Source organism: Coregonus lavaretus (assembly GCF_964263955.1).
Source record: "Coregonus lavaretus genome assembly, chromosome: 28".
Lineage (NCBI taxonomy): Eukaryota > Metazoa > Chordata > Actinopteri > Salmoniformes > Salmonidae > Coregonus > Coregonus lavaretus.
In genome coordinates, this window is record NC_140015.1 from 28,481,797 (window position 1) to 28,493,978 (window position 12,182).

The window sequence follows — 12,182 nt, forward strand, 5'->3', positions numbered from 1 at the left end:
AAGACAGTTATCCAAACCTTAGGTCCCAATAGCATGCAAGGAAGCCACAGGGATGCTTTGGCTATACAACAACGAGGCAAATTTAAGAGCTATTTCCAGATGTACGCTTTTAAATATCTAATTTTAAACAACAACAAAAACAATTTCCTCAATTGTTCCTCGGCGCAAAGGTTATTTCGTCCAACTATCAGAACAGAACATTTTCACAGCAGTGGGAGGGCTTGGCACCGCTTGCTGGCTTTGCCATTTAGAAGTAGAGCAGAAATCACTCTAAAAACAGCCACCGACACGACCTATTGCTGAGAGAGACAATCAGCCCTCCATGTAAACACACCGATGAATAGAACAGAAGAGGGAGAGAGAAAGAGAGACAGATAAATCATTTTCTCCCTTCACAGCTGTAACACACATACTGTACACACACTCAAAACACAGAATTTATAGACGCCATGACGGCCTTGCTGGCTGTTTTCTCTTTTCTGAAAATGTCACGACTATCACCTTGTGGTCTTCTTCTATGGTGGACTTTGTTCTCTCTCATAGCTCATGTCAAAGCTTCTCCTCCACTGTGTTTTCATGGTGATGTTGTGCCACTCGGTTATAGGCATGGATCTGTGGAATGGCAGTGTTAATCCAATGTCTTTATGCCTCTTAGAATCTCTGAGCAGCGTGAAAATACAGAGAGAATCTGAAAAATGTTCAAATCTGTTGTCTTATCAATATGTGTTGTGTGTGTTCGTATCACCAATAGTAGCGCTCGACTCTTGCTATGAAAAAAGGACTTGGGCAGGAGTATACAGTAAACTGTTTCACGTAAGTGTCACTAATATCCCTTTCACATAGGATTTACAGTATTTTGCATGTCATTTTTTTGCAATGTTTATATGACCCCCTTTCAAACAGGCCCATTTTTACCACATTCTTGCCGGCATAAGCCTTTTACATGTATATGTCCCTAGCGCATGCCAGCACAGGTGACGAGTGGGAGTAGGGGTGTGCAGATGTTTGTGGGTGTCTATTTTAATAAAATTGCTGTCATCTACCAAAACATTTATATTTTGAAACAGAGCTCAAGCCCACGCGCATGAGAGTTTGTAGGTGCCTGTACAGTGCCCTCAGAAAGTATTCATACCCCTTGACTTATTCAACATTTTGTTGTGTTACAGCCTGAATTCAAAATTGATGAAATATTTTTTTTATCAACCATCTACACACAATACCCCATAATGACTAAATGAAAACATTTTTAGACATTTTTGCCAGTTTAGTGAAAATGAAATACAGATATATCTCATTTACATACACTACCGGTCAAAGGTTTTAGAACACCTACTCATTCAAGGGTTTTTCTTTATTTTTACCATTTTCTACATTGTAGAATAATAGTGAAGACATGAAAACTATGAAATAACATATGGAATCATGTAGTAACCAAATAAGTGTTAAATAAATCAAAATATATGTTATATTTGAAATTCTTCAAATAGCCACCCTTTGCCTTGATGACAGCTTTGCACACTCTTGGCATTCTCTCAACCAGCTTCATGAGGTAGTCACCTGGAATGCATTTCAATTAAAAGGTGTGCCTTCTTAAAAGTTAATTTGTGGAATTTCTTTAGGTGGTTAATGCGTTTGAGCCAATCAGTTGTGTTGTGACAAGGGGGGGGGGGGGGGGGGTACAGAAGATAGCCCTATTTGGTAAAAGACCAAGTCAATATTATGGCAAGAACAGCTCAAAAAATCAAACGACAGTCCGTCATTACTTCAAGAACTGAACGTTTCTTCAAGTGCAGTCGCAAAAACCATCAAGGGCTATGATGAAACTGGCTCTCATGAGGACCGCCACAGGAATGGAAGACCCAGAGTTACCTCTGCTGCAGAGGATAAGTTCATTAGAGTTACCAGCCTCAGAAATTGCAGCCCAAATAAATGCTTCACAGAGTTCAACAGACACATCTCAACATCAATTGTTCAGAGGAGACTGTGTGAATCAGGCCTTCATGGTAGAATTGCTGCAAAGAAACCACTACTAAAGGCCACCAATAAGAAGAGACTTGCTTGGGCCAAGAAACACGAGCAATGGACATTAGACCGGTGGAAATGTGTCCTTTGGTCTGGAGTCCAAATTGGAGATTTTTGGTTCCAACCGCCGTGTCTTTGTGAGAAGCGGTGTGGGTGAACTGACGATCTCCGCATGTGTATTTCCCACCGTAAAGCAAAAAGGAGGAGGTGTTATGGTGTGGGGGTGCTTTGCTGGTGACACTGTCTGTGATTTATTTAGTTTTCAAGGCACACATAACCAGCATGGCTACAACAGCATTCTGCAGAAATACGCCATCCCATCTGGTTTGGGCTTAGTAGGACTATCATTTGTTTTTCAACAAGACAATGACCCAACACACCTCCAGGCTGTGTAAGGGCTATTTTACCAAGAAGGAGAGTAATGGAGTGCTGCATCAGATGACCTGGCCTCCACAATCCCCCGACCTCAACCCAATTGAGATGGTTTGGGATGAGTCGGACAGCAGAGTGAAGGAAAAGCAGCCAACAAGTGCTCAGCATATGTGGGAACTCCTTCAAGACTGTTGGAAAAGCATTCCAGGTGGAGCTGGTTGAGAGAAAGCCAAGAGTGTGCAAAGCTGTCATCAAGGCAAAGGGTGGCTATTTGAAGAATCTCAAATTTAAAATATATTTTGATATGTTTAACACTTTTTTGGTTAATACATGATTCCATATGTGTTATTTCATAGTTTTGATGTCTTCACTATTATTCTACCAAAAATAAAGAAAAACCCTTGAATGAGTAGGTGTTCTAAAACTTTTGACCGGTAGTGTATGTAAATGAGATTTTTGGTTCAAACCGCCGTGTCTTTGTGAGATGCAGTGTGGGTGAACAGATGATCTCCGCATGTGTATTTCCCACCTTAAAGCATGGAGGATGAGGTGTTATGGTGTGAGGGTGCTTTGCTGGTGACACGGTCTGATTTATTTAGAAATCAAACTTAACCAGCATGGCTACCACAGCATTCTGCAACGATACGCCATCCCATCTGGTTTGGGCTTAGTGGGACTATCATTTGTTTTTCAACAGGACAATGACCCAACACACCTCTAGGCTGTGTAAGGGCTATTTTACCAAGAAGGCGAGTGATGGAGTGCTGCATCAGATGACCTGGCCTCCACATACTACATGATTCCATACGTGTTATGTTATAGTTTTGATGTCTTCACTATTATTCTACAATGTAGAAAATAGTACAAAGAAAGAAAAACCCTTGAATGAGTAGGTGTTCTAAAACTTTTAACTGGTAGTGCAAGTATTCACACCCCTGAGTCAATACATGTTAGAATCAACTTTGGCAGCGATTACAGCTGAGAGTCTTTCTGGGTAAGTCTATAAGAGCTTTGCACACCTGGATTGCATAATATTTCCACATTCTTTTTAAAATTCTTCAAGCTCTGTCAAGTTGGTTGTTGATAATTTTCAAGTCTTGCCATAGATTTAAGCCGATTTAATTCAAAACTGTAACTCAGCCACTCAGGAACATTAAATGTCATCTTGGTAAGCAACTCCAGTGTATATTTGGCCTTGTGTTTTAAGTTATTGTCCTGCTGAAAGGTGAATTTGTCTCCCAGTGCCTGTTGGAAAGCAGACAACCAGGTTTTACTTTAGGATTTTGCCTATGCTTAGCTCTATTCCGTTTCTTTTCATCCCCCAAAAATCCCTAGTTTTTGACGATGACAAGCATACCCATAACATGATGCAGTCACCACCATGCTTGAAAATATGAAGTGATGTGTTGTGTTGGATTTGCCCCAAACATAACACTTTGTATTCAGGACATTAAGTTCATTTCTTTGCCACATTTTTGGCAGTTGCAAACAGGATGCATGTTTTGGAATATTTGTATTCTGTACAGGCTACCACCTTTTCACTCTGTCATTTAGGTTAGTATTGTGGAGTTACTACAATGTTGTTAATCCATCCTCAGGTTTCTCTTATCCCAGCCATTAAACTCTGTAACAGTTTTAGTCACCATTGGCCTCATGGTAAATTCCCTGAAAGGTTTCCTTCCTTTCTGGCAACTGAGTTAGGAAGGACACCTTTATCTTTGTAGTGACTGGGTGTATTGATATACCATCCAAAGTGTAATTCATAACTTCACCATGCTCAAAGAGATATTCAATGTCTGCTTTTATTTTTACCCATCTACTAATCGGTGCCCTACTTTGCAAGGCACTGGAAAACCTCACTGGACTTTGTGGTTGAATCTGTGTTTAAAATTCACTGCTTGATTGAGGGATCTTACAGATAATTGTATGTGTGGGGTACAGAGATTAGGTAGTCATTCAAAAATCATGTTTAACACTATTATTGCACACAGAGTCCATGCAATTTATGTGACTCATGCACATTTTTACTCCTGAACTTATTTAGGCTTGCCATAACAAATGGGTTGAATACTTAAAGACTCAAGACATTTCAGTTGTTCATTTTTTATTAATTTGTCAATTTCTAAAAACATAATTCCATTTTGACATTATGGAGTATTGTATGTAGGCCAGTGACACACAATCTCAATTTAATCTATTTTAAATTCAGGCTGTAACACAAAATGTGGAAAAAGTCAAAGGGTGTGAATACTTTCTCTAGGCCCTGTATGTGCTTTAGAAAACCTTAGAATCTGCTCTTTCCGAACATGTAAAGAAATACAAAATCTGACCTGGATGAACCTCTGTAGGATGATTTGAAAATAAACTATATATTTTTATGCACGCTTGATCTTTTTTTCCTACCCTGACTCCGATTTGTTAGGGAGCAGGCGTAGGCTGTTAAATTTCGAGTATCTTCATCATGATACCGATAGAAAAAGAATAGAAATCTATATTTTCAAAAGCATACGCAAACAGAGATTCAGATAAATAATGTCCCCACGCTTGTTTCAAAGCAGCGCGATGGCGCTGTCCCAATCAAAATGGTGCTGAAATTATTACCTAGTTGACCACGCTTTTTGTCTTGGATAGAAATGTATAGAAGAAGACACAATATGCTTACTGCATGAAATGATAGTCCTATGTATTTCTGACAGCTGGAAAGCGAAGCGAGGATCTCATCATTAAGTCTAGTTGTAGGATAGCATGGTGAGAGATGGCATATCGCATTTGCTAATCAGTCAAGAAAACAAAATAACACTAAACACTGAACCGTGACCCTTTTTAATCTCATTGTCTCTCTCTGTGTGTGCGTCTATTTTCATTCAGATGGTGACAGAGACACTCTGAAGACAACAGGATCTGCAGGAGGGCAGAGGGCTGCGGGCAGATTCACAGTTGTCTCTGTGACACTGACACTGCCAGTAATAATGGGCTTTGTGTAGAAGCCCAGGCAGGAAATGAACTTAGCTGTGATTGCCTGGGAACTGGGGGCGTCACACAGAGGTGAGGACATGGTCTTTTCAGCTGGAGAGCCAACATTTCTCCTCCTTTTGTGCCAGTGGTTGTCGTGGTCCCCAAGCGTCTCTGTGTTGTCCTGGGCCACGTAGTCAGGATTGGAGAAACTCCAGGCTCTACTTATGACTTATTCACCTACAGGCTTTTCAATTGGTCTTGTTCAACAACAAATCCATAATGTTATCTCCTTCGTTAGAATCATCTTTAGCCGTGACCAAAGACAGGTGTACAGTAACCCATTTAGGAAACACTGCTGTGGCATTGTGTTGAGTGAGGAGACTCAACCCTTCTTCTGTATATTATACGCTCAATGTATCGGACTCAAGGTTCCAATTACAGGGTTGCCTAGAGCTGCCAAGCTCTCCCGTAGCAAATCAAGGCACCGTAATAAGGGCACCACCCCAAGAGTCAATGAGTAGCTCAAAATCTAAACCCTGGTTCCATTAACGCTAACACAGATAACTGATGTAGGTACAGCTAACTTAATTAGAAGGTTAAAAAATCTGACCTAAGATCAGTTTCTGTGGGCAACCTCTTCATTCATCCCTACTAATTGGCCTAGGTGGCATGTCTGTTTCTCTACGCTTTGACCTTAGAGAGACGCCATGATGAGTTCCTCAGCCACTGATCTGTTTTTATATAGTAATGATTCGGGTTTAAGGGTGGGGTAGGGTCATCTGATCCTAGATCTGAGCTTAGGGGCAAGTTCCGCTAGGATTGTGTCTGGGTGACATTTCACCCCGATCCATAATCCCCCGCGGTGAGGAATGTGTGTGGGAAACACACAAAGGATGCATTTCAATAGTCTAAAGTGACCAATTCTGCTGGTCTCCTCTACCTCATCTTTACTGAGAGCACTGGCTAGGTTAGGGTTTCCCAAACTAGGGGTCGCGAGAGAAAATGTGCGCTTGGTTCATAGAACCAGGGTTACGTCATTAACCTAGATGCGGTTTTAATAAACAGAGCGGTTTATGTTTTCTTCCTAGTAATGTGGCTCTTTCTTTTGAATGGTTTAAGCTACAAAATATTATGACCCCGTCACTAAAAGATAAGACTCTCAGGAACACTTACGTACGGTTTCCCTGTACTATGCCCACAAGCCGTTAGAACCGAGTGGACAAGACCAGGCACTAAATCCCACTGTGGGAAAAGAACATCATCAATGACGATGTTCTTTTCTACACAGAAGATCATGCAACATTATTGCCTGATGATCTTCTGAAAGTTTTTTTAATTTAGCAGACGCTCTTATCCAGAGCGACTTACAGTTAGTGAGTACATACATTTTTTAATATATATTTTTCATCATCAAATAACATTATCACTTTCGTGAATGTGCTTGTTGGGAGTGTAAGATCTAAAATGATCATCCAGACTGTGGTGAGCAATTAGGCTAACCACTACCCCTATAAACACATCACAATCAAACCATGATGACAGTGGTAAACTCTTGTGATGTGTCACAAAGGCGAACCCTGACCAAAATACTTGTTCTGCAGTCCATTAAAAGACTGCCAATGTGCTGGCGATCTTCTTCTCTATATTGAGTTACTTCTATAAGGAATTGGACTGATAATGCATAATGCCCGCAACCTGTCACAAAACCAGGAGGTCATGATGAAAGGCACAGGAAACCAAAGGCAGGCTTTGTAACTGTAAATCCCTGGGTGAGAAAAGCCTTGTGCTAGCCTTCAGAGAGGGGAGAGAGGCGGGATGTTAAGAACGGTCTTTCCATCTCATAAACACAGCCCAACAAAAGACCCACCATCATCATCATCATCAAAGAAACAGCAGGGGAGACTGGGGAGAGGAAGTGAGAGCAGTGGGAGATATGAGAGGCTGGTCGTTTGCACCACTCTACTAAAACCAGCAGCCGAACCAAAACAAACCCTTTTGGCCATGCAGCCGGACGCACAAATGAGAGGTTTTCATTCAATTGCAGCCAGAGTTGCGCCTTGGAAACTCTAATAAATTGTCCAGGATTAAAACATTATATAATTGGAATTGGTTATGACATTGTTTCCCCTATATTCATTTAGCAGTGGTGGCCCACCACTGTTTATTGTTGCCACGACTGCAAAAAATGTTGTTGTTTATATATATATATATATATATATATATATATATATACACACACACACACACACAGTGGGGAGAACAAGTATTTGATACACTGCCGATTTTGCAGGTTTTCCTACTTACAAAGCATGTAGAGGTCTGTAATTTTTATCATAGGTACACTTCAACTGTGAGAGACGGAATCTAAAACAAAAATCCAGAAAATCACATTGTATGATTTTTAAGTAATTACTTTGCATTTTATTGCATGACATAAGTATTTGATCACCTACCAACCAGTAAGAATTCCAGCTCTGTTAGTTTTTCTTTAAGAAGCCCTCCTGTTTTCCACTCATTACCTGTATTAACTGCACCTGTTTGAACCCGTTACCTGTATAAAAGACACCTGTCCACACACTCAATCAAACAGACTCCAACCTCTCCACAATGGCCAAGACCAGAGAGCTGTGTAAGGACATCAGGGATAGAATTGTAGACCTGCACAAGGCTGGGATGGGCTACAGGACAATAGGCAAGCAGCTTGGTGAGAAGGCAACAACTGTTGGCGCAATTATTAGAAAATGGAAGAAGTTCAAGATGACGGTCAATCACCCTCGGTCTGGGGCTCCATGCAAGATCTCACCTCGTGGGGCATCAATGATCATGAGGAAGGTGAGGGATCAGCCCAGAACTACACGGCAGGACCTGGTCAATGACCTGAAGAGAGCTGGGACCACAGTCTCAAAGAAAACCATTAGTAACACACTACGCCGTCATGGATTAAAATCCTGCAGCGCACGCAAGGTCCCCCTGCTCAAGCCAGCGCATGTCCAGGCCCGTCTGAAGTTTGCCAATGACCATCTGGATGATCCAGAGGAGGAATGGGAGAAGGTCATGTGGTCTGATGAGACAAAAATAGAGCTTTTTGGTCTAAACTCCACTCGCCGTGTTTGGAGGAAGAAGAAGGATGAGTACAACCCCAAGAACACCATCCCAACCGTGAAGCATGGAGGTGGAAACATCATTCTTTGGGGATGCTTTTCTGCAAAGGGGACAGGACGACTGCACCGTATTGAGGGGAGGATGGATGGGGCCATGTATCGCGAGATCTTGGCCAACAACCTCCTTCCCTCAGTAAGAGCATTGAAGATGGGTCGTGGCTGGGTCTTCCAGCATGACAACGACCTGAAACACACAGCCAGGGCAACTAAGGAGTGGCTCCGTAAGAAGCATCTCAAGGTCCTGGAGTGGCCTAGCCAGTCTCCAGACCTGAACCCAATAGAAAATCTTTGGAGGGAGCTGAAAGTCCGTATTGCCCAGCGACAGCCCCGAAACCTGAAGGATCTGGGGAAGGTCTGTATGGAGGAGTGGGCCAAAATCCCTGCTGCAGTGTGTGCAAACCTGGTCAAGACCTACAGGAAACGTATGATCTCTGTAATTGCAAACAAAGGTTTCTGTACCAAATATTAAGTTCTGCTTTTCTGATGTATCAAATACTTATGTCATGCAATAAAATGCAAATTAATTACTTAAAAATCATACAATGTGATTTTCTGGATTTTTGTTTTAGATTCCGTCTCTCACAGTTGAACTGTACCTATGATAAAAATTACAGACCTCTACATGCTTTGTAAGTAGGAAAACCTGCAAAATCGGCAGTGTATCAAATACTTGGTCTCCCCACTGCTGAGACTCGCTTTTAAATGGATAGTCGTTGGCTAAATGACTGGAAGACTATGGGAACAGCTTGCATGTCATTACCCTAACACTACCCTTGCCACCAGTGCTGAACAGAAATCCTATGGGAAACACTGTATGATGTGTGGTATGCAATGCATGCAACCCTACACTTACCAGCACTTTTGCTGTGGTAGGCTAATTGCAGGTGTGAACGTTATCAACAAAGCAGGAGTGAGGCAGATGGCACAGCCTACTACCAGGAATAGGTTACTGAGGCCATTGCTGAGTAGGCATACAATGTTATTTACTGTCTAACATGAGTTAGCTACTCTTCATTTCCAGTAAGGGTGTCAATATCACCAAGTAGTTTTTGAAGCCAAAACATGAATGTTATTGTCATAGAAGGCTTATTTGAGTTGAGGCTTACTGTCTGATTGAAAGATAAAGACAGTGAACACACATGATAAACAGTGTTTTGAAAACATCCATCCCTTTTCTTCTTAGAAAATAGGGCAATGCAACATTTAGTCAAACAAATTGCTTCTGCTGCAGCAGCTGACAAGCTACACTGGTTTCACATTGGTGGATGAACCCTCCCTGACCCAGTTCTTACTATAAGCCATCATTGTCGTGGGGGGGGGGGGGGGGGGGGACAAAGAAGAGCATCAGCCTATCAATGGCATGTGGATCTGTTTTGAGGATTGTCAACAGAAAAAGACCAACTGGCATTTGGTAGGCAAGCGGGAAGCCTGTATTCAACACTTGTTACAGTTGATCAAGTCTGTCGATTGACCCACAGGATTGATTAAGTGGTCACTGATGTAGCTACTACAAAAATGTGAATTGCGCCGATGACAGATCAATCTTCTAAATAAACAACTGCGGCCAAGAAATTACTGAGTAGTGCTTATTGAGTAGTGCAAATATGAATAATTACAACACTACCCTTACGTAAACGAGTGTAGTAGAGAATAGAACATATATCAAATAATTTCTCTGTGTCCCCCCAATATATCAGCAATAAAATATTATATAGGCCTAAAATCATATCTACATGTGATATATAAATGATGTTTATTATGCATCACTATTTTGGATTAGTAGCCCAGTGTTTCAAATCACAGAGGAACATAGAACAAACGACAGAGTTGCATAGGGCAAAAGATCCCTCTGCGGATATGTAAACATTGCTAGAGGGTGGATCTCTGTTCTGTGGATTATGAATGCAGCAGCAGGTAAAGGCTTCAATTAATATATAACGTATAGCCCTACAATCTGCAAAGGGGAATCATTACATCCGTAATGCTGTAACATTAAAATGAAAATACAGTGGTCAATGTCAAATATAAGAGTTAAATAATTCCCCAATTACCTGCAGATTCGCCTGTGTTGATCCAGTCGGGGTTTGCAATACTTGCGATGGCAAAGATATCCGCTGCCAGAAACAGACATCCTGATATTATTGTTAATTTATCCATATTTGCAGCTAATGTCTGGGTGCTTTAAATTAGTAGATATGAAAGACGTGGCTTAGAGTTCCAGGTAAGACCAAGGAGTTTAATCCTCAGAGATACAGTTTTTAGATATTCGTTTACGTTAGTTATCAGTCCACCTCACCCCCTTCAAATGAGACTCAACTGGTTTGGAGGTTCAGCCGGTCATTATTCCTTTGGACATCGCAGCAACAGCAAATCAACAAACCTTCATTCGGCTTACATATGGCTAAAAACGAAAGAAAAAAAATCACATCTCAAACGACAATCTTTTCGCCCCGAATCTTCCTCCGATAAAGCAAGAGGAGCTCGGGCAACGTCAGGGCCCAAGTCTCCAGCCGCTTGTGTTCTCGCTCGGATCCGCACCGTAGCAGCAGCAGCATTTGGTTATTGCGACTAGCAGGATAGCTAGCCACCTAGCTAGCTATTTCCCACATTCTGACTCCGTGTGCCGAACAACAACCCAGAGAGGGTGCTTGACGGCCGAACCCCCATTTGAAGAAGTACTTTAAACCATTTTACGAACAAAACTCCCCCAGACAGAGGTGCTAAATAATCTAAGAATGCTGTGCCTTCAATATGTCCTTGTTTTCAGCGAAGCTCTAAGGTTAGCTAGCCGTCAGGAAAACGAGAACCCATCCTCCCTCTTGCTTATTCATGCCGCCTTCTTCTGCGCTGGTGGAGTAGCATCTGTAAAGAGTCCGCTAGCTAGCAAGCTCTGGCGCCGACATAGTTAAGTAGGAACCAAGGCAGCTCGAGCACGTTCGGCGGCTTTCGCCGAATGTTTATATGGAAATACGATATTAATAAAGCCGCTCCGAACAGTGAAGGAAAGGTTGTGGTTATACTTTCCCCGGTTAGCCCACTAACGTTAGCTCTGCCCCATATCAAGCGAAAACTGTCCCTCACGCAGTGCGTTCCACAGACACAACAGCCCACTCACACACACTTTCAGGGGGCATCCGCTCTCGTCTCGCGAGATCGTTGGGGTGAGGGACGTTTCAGCCAGATGGGACCATGCAGAGGAGGTAGATGAGACCAATCATCTAGAAGGACATGACGTTTATGAAACCGTTTATTATTCTCATCAGAGGAAGAAGTAACGCCTTTCCTTTGAACACTCAAAGGCTCCTTATCCCATGTTAGAATAAGTGTCCATTCTACCAGATAAAAGTGGTCCCCAAGATAGGAGTGATGGGGGTGAAAAAAACTACAATCTGAAATGTTTGTATGATGACCTTTTGGTGACATATTTTTGCCAACAAAGGCATTTGTAGATGCCTTAGTTCATTCTCACAGACACATGCTGTAGTTTCATGGTCAAAGCAAATCCTCTGATCTAACAAGGGAGTGTGCCAGGTAGCAGTACTTTGCTGGTCAGCGCTTTCCACTATTTCCATTAGAGCAGCAAAGCAATCAGCAGAAAGTAACCACCCACCCACTCAACACAGCAGTCTCAGCAATGTGAGTCTTCACACTGGGCACAGACATCAGTTTAAC

The 12,182-nt window shown here is 42.1% G+C and overlaps 1 protein-coding gene across 1 annotated transcript in view; it reads right to left on the reverse strand.

The window, feature by feature from the left end:
- The window catches only part of LOC311103776 (modulator of smoothened protein), a 31,882-nt gene extending 20,225 nt beyond the window's left edge, over positions 1–11,657 (reverse strand). The window contains exon 1 of the mRNA XM_084145428.1: positions 10,562–11,657. Coding sequence (XP_084001554.1) covers positions 10,562–10,667 — 106 coding nt within the window. The 5' untranslated portion in view covers positions 10,668–11,657. The remainder of the gene's footprint in view (positions 1–10,561) is intronic.
- Positions 11,658–12,182: the final 525 nt, after the last annotated feature.